Below are 19317 nucleotides of genomic sequence, written 5' to 3'. Positions count from 1 at the left end.
TACAACAGCTTACAGAGACAGCACAACACACACAGCTGAGTGAGTAGAGGCCATGTTGTTTGCACTTGCTGAAATGCAGAAGACCTTTCCACTTATTCCTTATGAGTCTTTATTGGGATTCAGCTTTTATGAAACAAATGGAGAATAAAGTTGGAAATGTGGAAATATCATGCAGTGAGGGAGTCAAACAAGAGACTTCAGAGCTGACAGCAGCTTTAAAACCACGGTGAAGACTCACTTTAGTTCTTTAAGTTCTCGCAATGTGTCATTCTTCTGTTTTCTCATATCATCCAAATTACGCAGGGCATCAGCCAGATCGCTGACTGCCCGGTCCCTTTCTCGCCGCAGGTTGTCACACAGAGTCCTACAGAAAGGAGAGAAGGGAGATTGTGAGTAATTAGTTTATTGGAGAGGGAGATCAACTACAGACCCTCTCAGCTTTGCTAAAAGTCTTTTAAAAACCCATAAACGCACTGACCTTATGCTTTCCCTCTCCGCCACTATTTTGTCTCTCTCCTGGAAGGCCCAATCCCTTCGACATTTGGCCACCTCAGCTTCCTGTGTGGCCTCCTTCAGCTCCTGGGACATCGCTTCATACTGTTTCCTTAGCATCTCGATCTCCTTATTGGCTCGTTCCATGTCCAAGGTGGCAGAGTCTTGTTTCTAAGAACATTAAGAGTACATGAAAAAGATTAATTTTATAACACACTACGTCTCGTTTTTCATCTTAAGCATTCTAAACAATAGTCCCATACAACAAACCAAGTACTTTTCATGTATATAACCCTGCACAAGGACTATTTAAATGGCTGCTTAGTGGGTAGAAAGACATGCTTTTTAATCATACATTTTGGTTTATACTGAATTACATATCATGGATCTAGGAAGAAAGGGCTAGATATAAGTGCTTGGCTACCTTTTGAAGAAAAAAAACAAGTTGGGAAATTGGTTCACAGGCTACACCAGTGATAGTATATGCTATAAAGAGGACACCACAACAAAGACGTCAACAGACGCTTCCTGAGATTTTATGAAAGAGCAGTGACATTTACTTGTCTGGCTTGATAGTATTCTCTGAGCAGCTGATCCCTTTGAATGATGGCCTCTGTTCTCTCCTTGCGGGCCACATCCCTCTCCTCCCGGACCGTCTCGATGTCCTTGCAGGCCTGGCTCAACTCCTTCTGGGCCTCAGCTTTGTCCTTCACCTCATGGCAATACTTCTCCAGCAGCTCATTCCTCTCGCAGATGGCCCTGTCACGGTCCACCAGTGACGAGTTCAACTCCTATCCCAGAACAAAAGGCAAAATAGAATGAGGGCATCTCAGCACAGTGAGTCATTAATGTGATGTGAAAATATTGTTGGGGGTCTAATGCAGAGTGATCTGATACTAGCTTCAAATCCTTTTGCAGTGTTCAGAAATATCCTCCAAAAAGAAGCAGAACCATTCGTGTGTACAGTTTGAGAAGGTGTCTAGTGATCAACCGATGACGCAGATGTGCAGATTTATAGATTTTGAAGGTTATGGTGAAAGTAGAGTCAATTCGGTTTTATTTAGAAAAACAAAATGATCTCAAAAAAAAAAAAAATCAAATAGTAAACCCAAGACCTTCAGTATTGCAATAAGAAACCAGTTGCATTTTGTTAGCCTTGGAAGCAGCTTGGCTAAATGTTTCCCCCACTCCAGGCTTTAAGCTACACTAGATGGTTGCTGGCTTCAGCTTTACCATGACAGCCAATGCTCCTTTCAGTTTTTTGGGTTGTTTTTTTTAAAATGACTACTACAAGTCAAATTCTTTGATGGATTTGGCATGTTTCTTTAAGCAGGTCATATTCAGTGCCAATTTTCTTGTCCTGAAGTCTATCAGTTATAAAAGACATATACACCTGAAGATATGCTGTTGTTTTAACGTGTTTTAAAGCCCGATACCTGTCTGAGAGCCTCCAACTCTTCACTGGCCACCACCCTCTCTGATGAAGTGTTTTTCAGTCGAGCCTCAGCTGCCTCCAGTTCAGTTTGCAACTTGTCCACCTCCTTGATCACCTGGTCCCTTTCACTCATGATGAGGCGATATTCATTAAACACAGAGTCCCTCTCCTCCTTGTACTTCTCGCAGTCCTTGGCCGACTTCAGCTGCAAGTTCTTGTAGCGCGTCACCTCTGACTGCAGCCGCTCCATCTCTCTCTGCAGCTCCTTGTTCTGAGCTGAGGACTTGTTCAGCTCCTGCTGCACTGAATCAAACCTGGAAGAGGGGAGAAATGCATGTAGTCTGAGTACAGCACTAACCCTACTTTGACTCAAACAGACAATTTAATTGAACCCTTTTGTGTCTTTTTTGTGTCACGTAATGATGCTTTCACCTCCTCATTGAGGTAGAGTACTGCTGCTGGTAGTGCATAGCTGAGTCTCGCTGTTTGAGCAACGCATCCATCTGCTTCTGCAGCCTCCGGTTCTCCTCCTCCGCTTGCTCCAGGCGGCTCAGGTCTGTGTTGTGGTTAGCTACCTTCTCACTGTAACGCTTGCTCAGGGAATCATACTCCTTCTTTACAGCCTCCAACTTCTCTATAGCAGTGTCGTACAGCTTATTTAATACCTCTGATGAGCCCTTCTCGCTCATTACCTGGTAACAAAAATGCATACAAAGCAATTAGCGTTGGTCAAAATGTTAATACCACAAACCTGTATGTACTTGTTGTACCCCACCTTAGCAGCAGATGGCGTTAATGTGCGGACAGGAGTGTAAGTGCAAGATAATCTGTGCCCACTTAAAACAAACAAAAAAACCAAACAAAAACAAAACAGATTTTATAAGGGCAAGTTTATTTCTAGGACTGCAGTTACGTACTTAGTTAACTGTGCTGGTCAGTCATTTGTCTTTAACTGTTTTAAGCACAGAGTGCGCCCTTCAGACTGCACTACTTATTCTCTTTCATTTCTGCAGGTCTTGCTGATATAGTCTTCCAGATTCCCAGAAGAGCTTCTGTGACCCGAAGGCTGTATTGACCTCTGCGAAAGCACACACTGCAAATGCACCAATGTGATCGTTACGTTGTTTGGGTCAGAGTGCCCTTTGCCCAAGCCAAGCCCTTTTCTTCTGTGTGTGCCCTTTTCAGAAATGCTCTGTGTGCATTTCCCTCTGCTTGGCTGCCCTGTGCTTGCAACTACTGCAGTGTCCCCATGGGTACTGTGTAAGACACTACTTCACAATATGGGTCACTGTCCCCTTGTGCTCTTAGAAGAAAGTATTCAGTACATAAAACACAAGAGGAAAGACTTTCTGACATCCCAAAATATATGAGGTGCGATCAAAAAGATAAAAAATAAAAAATCTGTGGCTGCCCCTTAGAAATGCAAGAACTGAATCCTGTTTAAATCTGATCACTATCAACTTTGAGATAGTCTCCTCACTAAGCAAGAACTTCTGGGAAATCGTGCTTTCCCAGCACATCTAACACCATCTCCAACGTGCACATTCTCTTATACACTGGTTTTTTTTTAGGGGGAAAAAAAAAAAAGATACAGTCATGTGTGGTCAGTAGAGTTTAGGGAGAATGATTATAGTGTTGGTGCAGGAAAAAGACTTTGACTGTACATTAACACATTATGAGCACGGACAGCTCATGTAATTTAGCACAAACATTTGTCATTAAATGCCTCAGGATGTTAAGGTAGAACACTGTGTTAACTGACCCTTGGTGACTAATTCACTGCGTACAATCCTGTGCGTGCCAACAACAGCACCAAGCACGGGTTTGGTCACACTGTGGCCTTTACGTGTGTGCTCTTGCACTTGAGTTTCTGTTTATAGCAGTACACCCAAATCGCACAACCAATGACTGTCCTTTAGGAGAGCTGCCGCTCACACCTTGCAACACACGCATGAGCACACCAGCCTCACATGCTTTCAGAAAGATTACAAATATGTGGTGCCTTAGTAAAGGAACAAATATTTACATGAAAAAGCAGTTCGGTTTTATATATGCAGGCCCACCATCTGTGCCATGTCACTCAATCTCTTATATAACATCTGGACAGCAACAGCGGTGCGTCTGTGACCGCGTTATACCTGCTGTTGCTGCAGCCGAAGGTCCGCCAACTCTTTCTGGTCTTGACTGTGCAGTCGTTTGAGCTCCTCACAGTTCTGTTTTAGGTGGTTGTGCTCCCGGACAAGTTGGGCATTGTCCCTCCTGAGTGTTTCCATCTCTTCCTTCAGCTGTGTCTGGTCGCCCAAGACACGGCTGTGCAGCATGCTAAAAAGAGGAAGAGTGAACATAGATGGACGTGCAAACATACAGAGCAGAAAGCAAACTTTGATTAGATTAGGTAAACACAGACAGAGGATACGCAAGTACATGCAAAATGTAAAACTAAAATATTATTTATTCTACATCATCTAAAATTTGCAACCAAAGTTCAAACTGATTGAGAATAAAATTGATAAAAAATATTTACTCAGAGTAGAAGTTGTGAATGAATTGTTAAATTGTATTAGGTAAAAGCACACAATCATTAATGATATTAATTTACTTGCTTAGTAATCTAGGTGTGTGGAAAATATAAAAATATTGAAACACATGTTCTGCCTCTGTGCTCCAGAAATTTTGGCTGGGCTCACAAGCTATGAGGCTGAATGATTCAATCATATAAATGGCTCCATTTTCCAAGCTTTTAAAACCATGCACGTTGTTATATTGTAGTGCCAGTTCCCTTTAAACGTGAAAGCCGACTGTAGCTCCGAGCGATGTTCTTTCAGTCGGGTTAACTACAACACCACGCAAGTGTTTGTTACAGCTGCAGCAAAACAACGCAATAAAACTTGATTATTTCAATGCTGAAAAGCAGCAGATTGCAGAATCCCACCCCAAGCTTGTTTATATTCTCATTTTAACAACGGTTCTGAACAACACTTACCACTGATACCAAATGGAAATCTAAGCAACTGATGAGCACAAACTGCATAACAGAGATACATATGACAACAGAGTCCTTCATCAACAACAAGAAAGACAAAACTCGTTGCAAGGAAGACTTACTGGTAGAAGTCAGCCTCCTTCACAGCCTCCTCGCACCTCTTGAGTGTTTTAGTATGCTGGTTCTTCAGAGACTGCAGATCTGCCATGGCCCCAATGCACTGACTTTTTAGACGCTCATAGTCATGACTGGCTTTGGAATTTGGCCTTAAGAAGAAAGGCACCAAACCAAAATTTTATTACACAAGCCTTGAATGATAGCGTGCCCAAGCACATCGCAGATAAAAGAGCTGACCTTCTCTTTGTACAAAAATGCATAGTACTGACATGTTTAATCCTAATAACAATACTTTAAAACTATGCGTGCATATAGGCATTTTAGCCTTGGTATCATGTGTTGCAAAGGAAACATCTTGTTTCTAGAGCACATTAAACTTTATTAAGCCGTCAGTGTCAATGTGCTCTCTCTGCAAGGCAAGGTCAACATTTTCCCAGACAGGTGAGAATTATTAAACATGGCAGCCAGCACTGAAGACAGCCAAGAGAGAGTAAACAATACCAGTGGAGCTCTGCTGATTCAAAGAGCAATGAATCCCAGATTTGATGCCTTTCATTTAGGCAGAAAAGGGAGGCATGAATGTCAACACTTTTATAGTCATGAGGCAAATTTAAAAAAAGTGTTACCAGGAGGTAACAAGAAACAGTGACAACAACAACAACAATTTGGCAAACAGGCCAAGATTTGCACCTGCAGTCGTCGAAGGTGGTCCCAGGCGATGCCAACGCCAGACGCTTACGAAGCTCATCCCGCTCCCTGGTCACCTGGCGGAGCTGCAGCAAGATGGTGTCCAGGTTGTCACCGGAATGCCGGTTGTCATTGATAGCTGGGGGTGGGGAGGATGCTTCACCATTAACAGGAGAACCTGGAACGGTAAACACATTACTGAGAAGCCCGTGACCATTTATCACACACTGGATTGTTTTATCTCATAAATTTGTTTTATCATTAAGAAGTTGCCTAGAGGATTTTATTTATTTTCGCCCCCCAAGAGTCTTTAGCGAGAGACAAAGCATGAAGGAGTAGGATTGTGAAAATGAGTTCTTCCTAGTTTTGTTCATTTCTTCAGGTATAATAGATTTTCTATGACCAAATTAAGAAAATGTACAGATTTCTGTCAAATAAAGACACACAGACATAATTTCCTGCAAGATCACAGATCGTGTTTACACACAGTGTCACCCTCAATGGTTAATTCCAACCCAGGAAAGAAACAGACATACAACTGTCCAGATGTCACTGAATGCATTCCCTTTTCTGTGCCTCAAAACAACATCAAATTTAAACATTATGACCCATCCAGAAAGGATACTTGGTCAGAGTGTGCTCCCAACTTTAGAATTAGGAAGCAAAAGTCCCATCCAGCTGTGAGGGCAGCACCTGGTTGTTTAGAAATTCCTTTATAATATGCCAGGGGTTTTTCCTGAGACGCTGTGCAATAAAAGTTGGTGGGAATTACATTCGATTTAAAAGACTACACCTTTGGTAATGTCAGATGTAAAAAAGGAAAGAAAAAAAATGAAAGGTTTGTGCTGTATCTCTGGTATTTTCTTAACAAGGTCCCCAGAGATTTATCTTTAATCAAATTAAATGTCTACATAAATGCCTGCAATACAAATCCACTGAAATCTTGTTTTATGGAAAATATGTTCTTATATTTCAGATTTTTTTTTTTTTTTTTTTAAACCGAGTGTCACTGATGTGGTGCCACATAGATCGAGTCTCATAAATCATATATACACCATTACAAGTCACGTTCTGGGTTGTTTTCCTTGAAACATGAACCAGGGCAGGAAATCTGGGGATTATGTTCATCTTTGAGTCATTTTTTTGGACCTTTTGGAGGTTTATGTAACACAGCTGAGTCATTTGGACCTTTGTCAAGCCTAGGGAAAGGAAAACATGGCTTAAGGAACGGGAGATGTGTGGCGAGTGCCCCAATGGTGGGTTTAAAGGAGAAATAAAACCGCTAGATCCTTCACTGTAACGCTACAGGAATTACGCCAATATCAGTGTAAACAGCTTCCCAACAGTGCACTGTGGGCATCATACAGAACCAGTGTGACCTGACATGACAAATAACTTCTTAAAAAGGCTTCTTGGGTCGTTATACATACCAACACTGCTGAGGGAACTGCTGCTTTCTGAGTCGGAGGGCATTGTGGAGAGAACGCTGTACGTGGAACCTGCCAAGAAAAGCGATGCGGTCAGACTTACAGCACCGACAGAATGATGAACCACTTACACACGAGCCTGAATTAATTGCCGGTAAAATGCCAAATGAAATGAATATTACATAGCCAGCTTCATATTCCCTGCACAGCTGTATTATAAATGCGGTACTGGGTTTATACTTGGAATAATAACTTCAATTCTCCTCCTTAGCAGCTCTATATTATCACTCCAGACCCCTGTCGTCATTAAACCTCCGTTCCCTCACTGTGCACTCTGCCTTGCTTTGATGTATAGTCCCTGTATGTTTCTGCTACACAGGCAGAATGTCACGGCTGAAATGGGATTTTCTCTTTTTATGTCAAGCACATAGAGAGAGTAGGAGAGAGAGAGAAAGAGAGCAGCAGAGAGAAAATGATTCTCTATCTGAATAGCTATGCACAACGTTAAGCTAGGGGATATTTCACACAGGCTACCACAATCCATAGGAAAGACTCTACAGATCGCCATTATAATGCAGAGTCCCTGCTTCAAAGGGTAACATAAACATGGCTGGCAACACAAACTGCCCTTTTCTTAAAAAACACATCTTTGACTTATTGCAAAATGCATCATCCATCGTCCTCTACAGCTTTCTTAGATTCACCAACTAGCCACTTTTCTATTAAGTTTTTACTTTCCAAATGCTAGACTGTTATCTTCAGCAAAAACACTCAGACGATCATTGTGTGTAACAGTCATCTTGCAAATATCATACTGAGTAAACAGTTGCACTAGTATAAACATTCAGACTTGTGTAATTTTGTAATACTAGTATTTGTGATGAATTGCACAATCTCTAATCTGAAATGTAAAATAGATACTGATGCAGTTAGGGACTGAAGTGTTTTGTTTTTTTTAAATACAATATTGATATATAGCATACAAAATACTCGTATTAGAGAAACTGGAACCAATGATAATGTTTTGCATTTTCACACGTCTACAACACTAAATTTGTCCTGTCTGCACTGTTAAAGTGGGGGGGGAAATGACGCCGAGGTAATTTATAAAAAAAAAAAAAAAGCACAATGAAACTGAGATAATACTAATCTGATGTGATAAATGAAAGCCAAACAGAGGGTTTAGGAGAACAAGGGATTGGTAGCTGTCAGCAGCAAGCAATTGACGCCAATAGTTCTAGACCTCCATTTCTGTCCTTGCTTCCCCACTGGGTTTAGCTACAGCTCTGGCTCCAGCCCTCAATGTGTGACAAGGCCAAGCCTAATTAACTATGAGCTCTGTGCGACTGAGCCACTCCATCTTAGGCCCCGCAGACAGAGGAGGGAGGGAGGGGTGCAAAAGGAGAAACATGAAGAAGGCATGGAACAGAGCAGAACAGATAAAAGGAGATAGCCTAACTAAAGTTGCACAGGCGATAAGGAGGGAGAGAAGTAAGGAGAGAGACTGTGAAAATAGAGAGAAGCAGGGCGGAAAGGCTTTTAATCTGTTCTGACGTTCCCCGATGCTCAACACTTTTACTCCATGAAGTGCTCGGAGCACACGGCTTTGATTTCATATTGTTCCATCAGACACAATGAGCACCACTGTGGGGTTGCACAGCATTAATTCTCTACAACCCAGCTATGCAAAAGGCTCATGTGCATTTCCGAAGAGGCAACTAAAAGCAACCAAAAGCAACTACTGACTTCTTGAACCCAGTACGTGACGGTTAGGGTTTTAGAATAAAACTCATGAGCCAATGGGAGGTAATGTCAGCTCTAAACCTTGAAGGAATAAAAATAAAATACTGAACGGAACAAAACCCTCAATTTGTGCTGTTTTTGGCACAAACAAAGATCTTACAAATCTAGCTACTTGGGGCAATCTAATAGAGTAGTTAGGATACATACAGAACAGGTAAAAATTCCCTTTTGCACTCGACTCCCTGGTTCCACTCCCAGCCTGTCAGACCATAGCTGCAGGTGATTTATCTACCCTTTTTCTAAACAACATCTAAATCAAGGAAAACAAAATGAATATCAACATAGAACGCTTGCTTGCTTGCTTTTTAATCAGTTAATTCCATAAGCACCCCAACAACTGTACACCTGATTGGCATGAACCAGCCGTTGATCTGAGGGTCAACAGCACTGGAGTTTTCCTGTAGCTTTTAGACACTGATACCAATTAGCACCAGCCACAACAAGTGAGGCTAATCATTTGTAAGCATGTTCACTGCATCAATAAAACAGACATCCATTAAGGCGGCATAGATCTGATGCTCTACAGAGGTAGAATCCGATTGAGTCTGCCAATAGGAGGCACACAGGACAGATGAGACCTGAAAGATTGCTTTCAGCCTCATAAATAGAAACATGACAGCTTTTATCAGGAGATATTATACACGGGGTGCACAGACTGAAATTCTTGACGATTACTAATACTGATATTTAATATAATATTTCAGGCAATGCCAGTACACATTGACTTCACACAAATTCAAAACTGAAGCAATATACCGATAAACCACCGATGGTCTACAGGGTAAACAAATGCCAACAAAAGAGATGCATTCTGAGGTGAGAATATAATCCAGTAGAAGACCTGATGCAATGGTAACAAAAGACTGTCACAGTCACCTAAATAGGTTAGGGGAGTACTTGCCATTCCTAAGGAGCTCCGCTTTCCCCACTTGCCCATCTGCTTCCCTTTAAAAAAATCAAAAAATGAAAAATAAATAAATAAATAAATATTGGGATCACTACCAAAAGTTGCTTCAAACAACGAGATTATGTTCTCAAGGACATAAAAGGAGATGGCATAAGTTGCCATAGTGAAACTGGATGAGAGGAATAGTCAAAGAGGACGGCATGAGAGTTGGAGGAAAGCCTTAATCAAAGAAAGATACAAACTCTGCCTCCTGCAGTGGCTGAGACTAAATTATTCATCAATTCCAGAAAATTCTGACAATGAGATAGTTTCCCCCTAAAGTAAAGACACATGATTATCAGTGAGATGGGCTCCTTGCTGCTGCCGCTTCAAAACCCCTTATTTTTTTAGAGCACATTGACAAGCCTCATTGCTTCTGATTTAAAGCAAGCAAGGCAACTGTGATATTTCAAAGCCCTCTACAGACAAACATTTTGGGGCAACTTGGTAGAGCAGCAGCATTAGCATTCCAAAAATAATACAGTGCGCTTTTCTTTATTAGCCACTGTCAGCTCTTCTCACTGTCAGTGAGCAACAGTGATTAAAACAAAGTTGAGGCTAGCAGAGTCTGTGCCCTTTCTCCTTCACCATCCTTAGCTTTACAGCCATTTAACCACAGAAGCGCAAACAATAGCAACACTAATAACACGGTTGACAACAACCCACTCATTTTACAGTGTGCTTAACTGAGGCTGAAGGATGTGTCAGCGCTAAGCCAGAGAGCAGAAAGAATGATTTATGCTGGGTAAGCTAGACCTCCGAATGCTGGCCGTGTCTCTGCACACAATAAGGACAATGTTGTTTAAATTAGCAGTGTACAACACCCCCCAATCATTATATCATGATACTGGTACACAAATATACACACGCTTATGTCCAAACCTCAATATCTCTACTCGGGGAGCTTCAGAAAGTAGTGTGCCAAACTTCTGGTGAGGCACTGACACCACATGGAAAATTCTGGGAAATGAGCCAGCTCAGCCTTACTACTGGGGTAAAGGATCGATCGTCTGATTTAAAAAGTGTACAATTAGCGTAAACACGAATCTGTCAAACATGACGATGTCATGAGCAAGGATTACTCCACTGCACGCCCGCCCACCCACCCACCTTTTTCCACTTAGACTTGAGTCTGTCCTCTAGGATGAGTCAAAACTAAATCTGTTTTACCACCAAGCAAATAGCAAGATCACCCAAATGTAACCTTATAGTAATCATGGATCCTTGCAAACAGTTTGAAACATTACCCTCCCCAAAGAAAAACAAAAACGCTACTGCCATCCATCCCAGCCTATTATGAGCAAACCATAATGTGGCTTCTTTATGCAAAGAACCCTTGCTCAGCATAAATGAGGCATGATTTGTTTTAGATCAGCTTACTCGTGCCAAGGGTTGGGTCAAAAAGAAAAAAGGTGCCAGAAAGAGCCCAATACAGGTTTTTGAGAGGAATGCTGCCACTGATCTATGGCAATAAATTTCTGTACATACACACATTGTTTTCAGAATCAGAATACTTTACTGATCCCTTGGGGAAATTATTTATTTATTTTTGTAATTAGCTCCATTTGCAAACCAGTAGGTAACTTATATTGGGAAGACATCAGTAATCTTGCTCCAACTACTGTTCTGCTATGAGGCATATTCTGCAAAGTCAGTTTGAATTTAGTGTGAGCTGTCCTCACAGCAACAAATAATGAATTTTCTATTCCTCATGGTTGTTAACATTTTGAATTGTAGGAAAATTAGCATAGCACTTGGTCCCAGAGGTACAATTATAAACGTCCTCGTTTCTGCTTGCTATGAAGCTGTGATTAATAAAAACACAACAGATGTGCTTGCCATTGAGTTGAAAAAGGCTACAGACACTGCTGTTGTCTAGATTTTACCCCCAAAATATGGAGAGCAGCATCAGTAAAAGTACTGTGAATATCAGTATCAGTCCAAACCATACCTCCCTCTACCAGTTACATGCCTCAGCAAGTGAAAAAGCCAAAACACTGCCAAAAAGCCAGTTTGCATGGAAAAACCCCACTGCTCTAATTTCAGCAACCTTTGTGATGTTCCCTTTGCGTTTAATCACAGGGCAGCATATGTTGATTCACAAACCATTTTCATTTTGCGTTGAGGTAACTCTGTGATTAAGCCAAACTATCATTTCTTAAAAAGGTCAACAAGAGAAAGGAGAAGAAAAGAACATAATCATTTTTCAGACCTGCAGATGTGGTGGGTAGGACTTTAACAATTCTGGGCAGGAAAAGCAAAATATTCTACACTGCAGTTCTCTGTGTGAAGCAATTATGCTAAAGCTTGGTGAGGTATCTAAATAATAAAAGAAAACACCCCACTCCCCCCAAATAATCTATGTAGCTGCTATAAAGTCTTTGCTGATATAAGTGTTTTCTCAGGTTTCCTTACATGTGCAGAGCCCTAATGCAGTGGAATTATTAGCAAGCACTAACCAATCCTCGAACTTTCTGTCGCCTTCGTTCGTCTGATATTAAAAGCATATGCACTAATTGATCTAAAGTAAAATAACAAATCACCAACTAACCACGACTACGCATAATACTTTAGTCTTATCTAATCTTCAATAAGAGGCAGACCCACATGCAATAACGATTACTATCATGATTATTATAGTAGGGGTGCAACGATACTCATATCGATATTGAACCGTTCGATACAGTGCTTTCGGTTCAGTATGCATATGTATCGAACAATACAACATTTTTTATTTATTTTAATCAACTTTTCTTCTGACGATACAGTCTGTGTTGAGCGCTCAGTGGATCTGCGTTCGACTACTCCGCCTAGGCTGTACTGTCGAGTGCAGATCCACTGAGCGCAGCGCAAACTAGCAAGACAGAAGCTAAGCTCGTTGCAACATGGCAACTACCTCAGTGCTACCCAAAATTGAACCTCCCCCACCCTCATTCAGATCTGGCGTTTGGAACTATCTTGGTTTTCATGTGAAGCGTGACCCTGATGGTAAGTGTGCCATGGAAAAAAGTAAAACAGTATGTCGGATGTGCCACGCAATGCTCAATTTGTGGGAACTAGTGCGATAGCGCAGTTAGCTTGTTAACGTGTTGACGCCGTCCAGCCCCAAGCACGGGGAAATCCGCGGTAACTTGTTAACGGAGATTTGCCGCGTTATGACGTTAATGTGATTTTAACGAGATTAACCCTGACAGCACTAGTGGGAACACAACGAATATGACTCCACATTTACACCGACATCGTCCTAGTGCAAAGACAAGTGGAAGCAGACAAAAACAACAAGCACACATGCTACACACTTTACCCGAGTCATTTAGACAGCCGTTAGCACATGATTCTCCTTATGGGGACCTGATATGTTTAATATGCTGCTGAGAATATAGCCCAGAAGAAGCGTATAGTATAGCTTTTATTTTGGAAAGAGCCATTTCTCTGTAAAAAATTCTCTTTTCCAAAGATGAGCTATTTCTCGAGCAGATAGATTAATTTTTTTTTATTTTGTTGTTTCAGCAACATTAAATTTAAAAACTGTACTTTTGAGTTAAAATATATATTTATAATTTTAATGAATGATGAATTAAAAAGGCATGAACATTTGTTTTTGTATCGAACCGAATCGTGAATTTTGTGTATCGTTGCACCCCTATATTATAGGTTAGGTTTGACCCAAGATCACATGACAAAAGAAAGAGACAATACAAGCTGACGGAGAGAAAGATAAGACGCCAAAATGGAAACAGAGTAGGTGGAAGAAAAATATAAACAGAGAGAAAATACAGCACAACAAAGACAGAATGGGGGTAAGGATGGTTAAACAAAGAGAGAAGCTATTCATTTCCATGACTTCACGATGCTGGTAAACATTTATATTCTGGCATTTCCTCCACTTTGTGGGGTAATTAGGAAGTGAAGAAACATGTGTAAAATGGTAATGTAGTTCTGTTCCACTATACTGCCTCCTGGCTGTTGATCTCGCATTCAGCGTGTCAATAAGCCCACCATCAGATATTAATCCTAGTAAAAGTGAAAAAAAAATAAAAAAAAAAATACACATTTTACCCTGTTAGAAATCAATAGAATTAAATTGGAACAACACCACTGACCCAAAGGAAGTGGTGAGGTCAGACTCATTACTGTGCATCTCTGGCTTTGATTAGATGGATTTATTGAGTTAATACTGACAAGAAACCCTATACCATTAAAACTGGTAATTACAACTCAACTAAGGCCCTGAAACTAATGATTTCATTATTTTCTGTTGAATGATTAGAAGATTAATTGGCCAAATGTTCCAACACTAATGTCAGTGACACACTATTAATGTCCTAAAAAGTACGAGGCATCCTGTCTTGATGGTTATACGGATATACAGCAATTTAAAGTCTTCATCTTATTTTTAAAAAATAAATAAATAAATAAATAAAATTTAAAAAAAATGCTTCACGACAGCTGATTATCAAATCTAATTAACAGTTAAGCCTCTATTATACTGTGTAACATGTTCCAAAGTAACTTGTTACTGTACTCACATCACATTTTTCAGTTACACCGTAACAATTTACTGCATCAACTTCGGTAATAACAAAACAGTTACAATTATGTTGTTATTTTGTGACTTGCGTTACTGAGGCTCTTCACTTATTTGCATCACGAGCTGATTGCACATTTACAATCAGCTGACATTAGTTTGTGTGCACAGAGGAGAATAGACACTTATTTTTACTGCGTGAAAAGATAAGAGTATAACAATAAGATAAGAGTGTCCAGAACAGAAAGAGTAGGCTGCTAGCACAACATCGTCTATTTGCAAGCATCTGCACAGATCGCTAGCTTTGCGTTTGCATGCTAAGAACCTCGAGTGACGTTAAAGTTGTTAAAGTTAACTGTATGTCAACCCCAAAACAGCAGCCAGAGCCTGATCTTCAGCAGGTAAAAAAGGCAGCGATGAGCAGTCAGGCTTGTAGTAATATGGCCCCCATTTAAAGTCACAAAGCAATTATGTTTTTTTGAGTATCAAACCAAGACCTGATGGCCAAGTAGCTGTTCCTGTTATGCTTCTTTGAAATCCACTTGAAGCCCACTGCCTGGGGGACATGCGTACTTGTTGCATTGTAATGGAGATTCTCTGCAGACAAGTCCACACAGTCACAAAAAACAGGCAGGCACACAGACTTTCGCATGGACTGATGCAAAAATTATGTCACTCAGACCCTAGCAGACTTAGACGAGCACGAATAATCTAGGCTTTAGGTATGTTAATGACATCCAAGGAAGTGCAGTGACAAGATGAAAGTCATCTACGTAAGCAGTTCTAATATTATGGATACAAGTTAAATTCCCACTGACGTAGTCTGACACAGGGAACAGAGGACAGAACGCTGCAATTGGCCCATTCTGCACCACCACATTCTGAGTAAACGCTGCACTTATAAATATGCACACCTGCACTCAAAATGCATGTGGAATCTGCTCAAATATCAATCACACTAAGCAGAAACTAAAGGGAGCTGAACTGATGGCCTTCTCTGCGCAACTAGAACACAACAGACTGAAGCACACCGGTTGGTGAAAGAAAGGAGAGTGCGTTGACAAGGTAAGTGGCAGTGTGCATCACAGAGTGACAGACACTGACAGACACTGACGGAGAAAGTGAGGTCAGGTCTGGACCATGGGAGATATTTAAGGCCAGTTGCCATGACACGAGAGTTGGGGTCATAACTCACTCTGTCTGTCCACCGTGTTTTATGGAGTGGGACAGAAACTCCCCCTCCAATAACACTGGCCTATGTCCTAGGCTGCTGTACACAGAACAAGCTGCTGACTGGGCACTTTGAGCCTGCTCAACTTGTCAACAAAAGGTCTGTTGTCTCCCGCTCTCTTACTCCCTCTTTCAATCACCCTCCTCTATCTTTCTGACGCGTCCTTTTATTTAAGTGTGCAGAGAAATGAAACCACTCAGTGGGGGAAAGAAATATAATGGGTCATAGAAAGAGAAAGTTAAAGGAAATAGATTGTGACTCAGAAAAGGACAATAAAGGAACAAAAACCAAAACCACTGATAAAGCAAAGGCAAACAGACAGCAGAAGAAGATTGTGGATGTTGCATCCTGTCAGGAGATTTGTGTTACCCTCCTCTTGCAGTGTGTTTAAATCACTGTCAGACTCTGAAAAGAGTGGGGGGTGTGCAGGTGCATCTTTTCTACTACACTTTTCTTTCATCTTTTCTACTACACTTTTCTTTAGGTACGTCACTGTTGGTATAATGCAAAATAAGGCACAAAAAAACAAAACAAAACAGCATGATTGTTGCCATTGCATGAATTTATGAAATTCATTCAGTTTCATTTAAAAGCCAAAACAATATTCTAAGGAATCTTTGCCGTTTAATGAGAGGTAAAAATGTTGTCAAAAATCAGGAAGCCAGACTTGGTCCCCCCAGCACACAGATGCGCAAAAACAGGCTAAATAATGAATGTGTTTGCGTGTTCTCTACAGCAAATGTGCTGCAGGTTGCCACTGAAACACTTATAATTTACAGAGCCCGAGCTTTAAAGAATACAGTACTTATGCGTGCATCTGTATGTTTTTCCTTTGGGCTGAGGATGCTTCTTTGGATGATTTCGTGTGTGTGTGTGTGTGTGTGTGTGTGTGTGTGTGTGTGTGTGTGTGTGTGTGTGTAGAGGCTCAGCTGGCACAGGAGGCACATCTGAGAACAAAAGCAGGCAGGCAGCCTGAGAGGAAAACAAGTTGAGAGCAGGTTGCTATCAGCAAGACTCATCACACTCATATTCTCTCTTTTTACACACCCTGCATTGTTCACAGATACACCGCAGCTTTGAGGATTTCATCCATATGTGCTTTTTCTACCAGATTCTTTGCCTGAAGGTGCTCCGTGAGCAGCTTGTCTTCAGTCTCTTGCAAGTATGGCTAAAACATGGTAATCGCATCATCCGAATTACTATATTAAAAGATAATAAAGAGCACATTAAAGAGAAGCACAACACTTGAGTCAAAGCAGAGGGAGTCAAAAGCGTGACAGCTAATAAAGAGGACTGTAGAAGTACGATAAAGCGCGTCTCACAGAGAGAATTTATACCAGAGAGAGGAGAGCAGGCCCTAATCCTTTGTTGAATAACCACAGGCTGACAAGCCAGACTCATCATTTGTGCTTGCATTCTCCTAATACAAGGCAGGTCAGCTCTGAGGCCCGGTGTTATGATCTATAAAGGTGAGCAAGTGAAGAAAAACCCAAATCCAGACTGCCAAGTACTGCCAACAGCAAACAGACCAGACCAGACTCTCAGCTGCTCACAGAAACACAGTGAATGTGTTTCTTAGCATGTCAGCAGGTGTGTTATTCTGCAGCAGCAACAGTCAATACAAGGAAGTAATCAAGCTTAAGGAAGCATTAGTGATCCAGTCAGCAGAGCAGCAAGACCAAATCAGCATTACCTGCTAAGATCTACTTGCTGGTAGTAAAGTGAGGCGTGCTACAACTTGGCAGCCGTAAACTATGGACACAACTGTAGCCGTTTCACACAGGGTGGCTTCAAAATTATTCAACATTGCCTGCATTGCATTGCATTTAATGTGAAATGTATCAAAAGCCAAGCATGGTGCTGCATCTCTTCCCCAGATTTGGATCTCAAGGCTCATCCTGCATTCAGGCCCTCGGGGCATGACACTGTTTGTAAGCCACTGGCTTCAGTCATTCAGACAAAGTAAAACAGGCAAAACTAGATGAGGCTTTTACACTTGGTTGCCCTTTGTCTCCATGCAACAACAACCCACACCGCTGAAGAGGAGGGCACTTGCTGTGAGGACAGAGGCCAAATGAAATGAATGCAATGAATAAACTCTGATTAAAAATACAGCATTAATGCACAACTGGAGAAAAAAAAAATCAGTCCTTGTTAGAATAAAAGCATGGTTTGCTCCCCCAAAAGGGGAGTGTGGCCTGATGCAGACCAATCCATTTAGGCATGGGCAGGCTGCATGCACACATCACGCACAAGGTACAGACCAACATGTGAGTGGTACACCCGTTGTCATGGAAACAACTCGGATTAATCTAATGTACCATAGCCATCGCATGCCACTAACAACACATGAGAATTTGTGGTGGTTATTAGGTGGTCTGACTTTATTTAAACAGAACACTGATATCAACACTTAAAATATTCTGAAGCTATAGCAACTCAATCGAATTCTACACTATTGTAATGATTTTTATTGGACTGTAGAGTAAAGAGAGGGCATAATGGCGAGCAATGACAAAAGTCCTTAGTCCTTGCTTGTGCATTATTTCTCCAGCCTGCAGTTTAAAGATCAAGGCTAGTGCTTTATATTCTGCACATTTAACAGCACAAAAATTTGCACATTGCCATTAGTTCTTACAAATTTCACAGCATGCATAAAGGAGCACTGCTGCAACCCCCCTCTACAACCTCTTCCCGTTCACCTTTCTCATGGCAAAGCAAGCTTCCAGCTTGAGTATTGTGTAGCTATCCACACACACGGTTTCTTCTGAGAGACCACCCAGATTGTCGCTGCTTACAGTAAGTAGTACTCATTTATAGATTCAAGTGAAGACCCGTTCAGGAGAACTGAGAGTCTCAGCTCTTACCGGTGGAGTGGTCCACAGGTCCTCCCCCGTTGTTCCCGAACAGAGCAGCATACAGGTCAGGGTATGCCTTCTCCAGGGCCACACACAGGTCGAGGAAATGGTCGCTCTCCTTGTTCATCAGCATCTTCAAAAGGTGGTCGACTTTCTCGGCGCTGGACGAACAGTTCTGGTCCAGCTCGAACCTGTCGAGTTGACTCAAAGTACCGGAAACTATCAGCAGCTCGATCACACGGTCCGCATCTGTTATGGACTCCAATAAGTTCTGGTGACACTGGTCTAGCAACTCTTTGTGCTTTGGCTCCATTGCTATCCGCTGTAGTTCCGTAGCTTCCCAGCTAACCTCAGACGGCCAAGTGGATGCAATATCCTTTCCGATCAAAAGTACTGAGCGATTATTGAACTTAACTTGTAGCGGCTTGCAGAACTTCGCCGGAGCCACCACGGCATTAGGTTGCACGGGAGAACAATTTTTATAGCATACTGAAAAAGGCACAAGAAGCCATATTTGTTGCCCAAGGCTGTTGACTGCACTAAACAGCGATACATTTTTCCATCTTACCAACGTGTGGCGCTTCTCGTCGTTTTTCGTTCCCTTTCAGAGTACGCTTTAACCGAACACATTTTCCTCTTTTTATGTATCATTTCATGCGCCTTTTGCTGACTCAACTGCTGGGAAAACTCACGTAACTCCGCCGCTGCTGCCCAGTTACACTGTATCCTCCGCCATGTCTGAGCAACTCAGCAGCTGCTGCTCGCTGTCAATCAACGGTCCGCTCGGTGACCATATAAGGCAAAATGAGG

At 41.6% G+C, this 19317-nt stretch overlaps 1 protein-coding gene across 3 annotated transcripts in view; it reads right to left on the bottom strand.

The window, feature by feature from the left end:
* The window catches only part of dlg5a (discs, large homolog 5a (Drosophila)), a 38210-nt gene extending 18960 nt beyond the window's left edge, over positions 1-19250 (bottom strand). For all 3 annotated transcript variants that reach the window (XM_026189611.2, XM_026189613.2, XM_026189612.2), the window contains exons 1-10: positions 18517-19250; positions 7145-7213; positions 5718-5892; positions 5033-5176; positions 4066-4249; positions 2360-2619; positions 1929-2241; positions 1053-1283; positions 479-663; positions 239-364 (exon numbers count right to left, since the gene is read on the bottom strand). In XM_026189611.2, the coding sequence (XP_026045396.2) occupies positions 239-364; positions 479-663; positions 1053-1283; positions 1929-2241; positions 2360-2619; positions 4066-4249; positions 5033-5176; positions 5718-5892; positions 7145-7213; positions 18517-18820 (1991 nt within the window). In that variant the 5' untranslated portion in view covers positions 18821-19250. The remainder of the gene's footprint in view (positions 1-238; positions 365-478; positions 664-1052; positions 1284-1928; positions 2242-2359; positions 2620-4065; positions 4250-5032; positions 5177-5717; positions 5893-7144; positions 7214-18516) is intronic.
* Between the last annotated feature and the right edge of the window lie 67 nt (positions 19251-19317).

Source organism: Astatotilapia calliptera, chromosome 13 (genome assembly GCF_964374335.1).
Source record: "Astatotilapia calliptera chromosome 13, fAstCal68.1, whole genome shotgun sequence".
In the NCBI taxonomy this organism is placed as follows: domain Eukaryota; kingdom Metazoa; phylum Chordata; class Actinopteri; order Cichliformes; family Cichlidae; genus Astatotilapia; species Astatotilapia calliptera.
The sequence above is the reverse complement of the archived record's forward strand: the minus strand, read 5'-3'. Positions and strand labels throughout refer to the sequence as shown.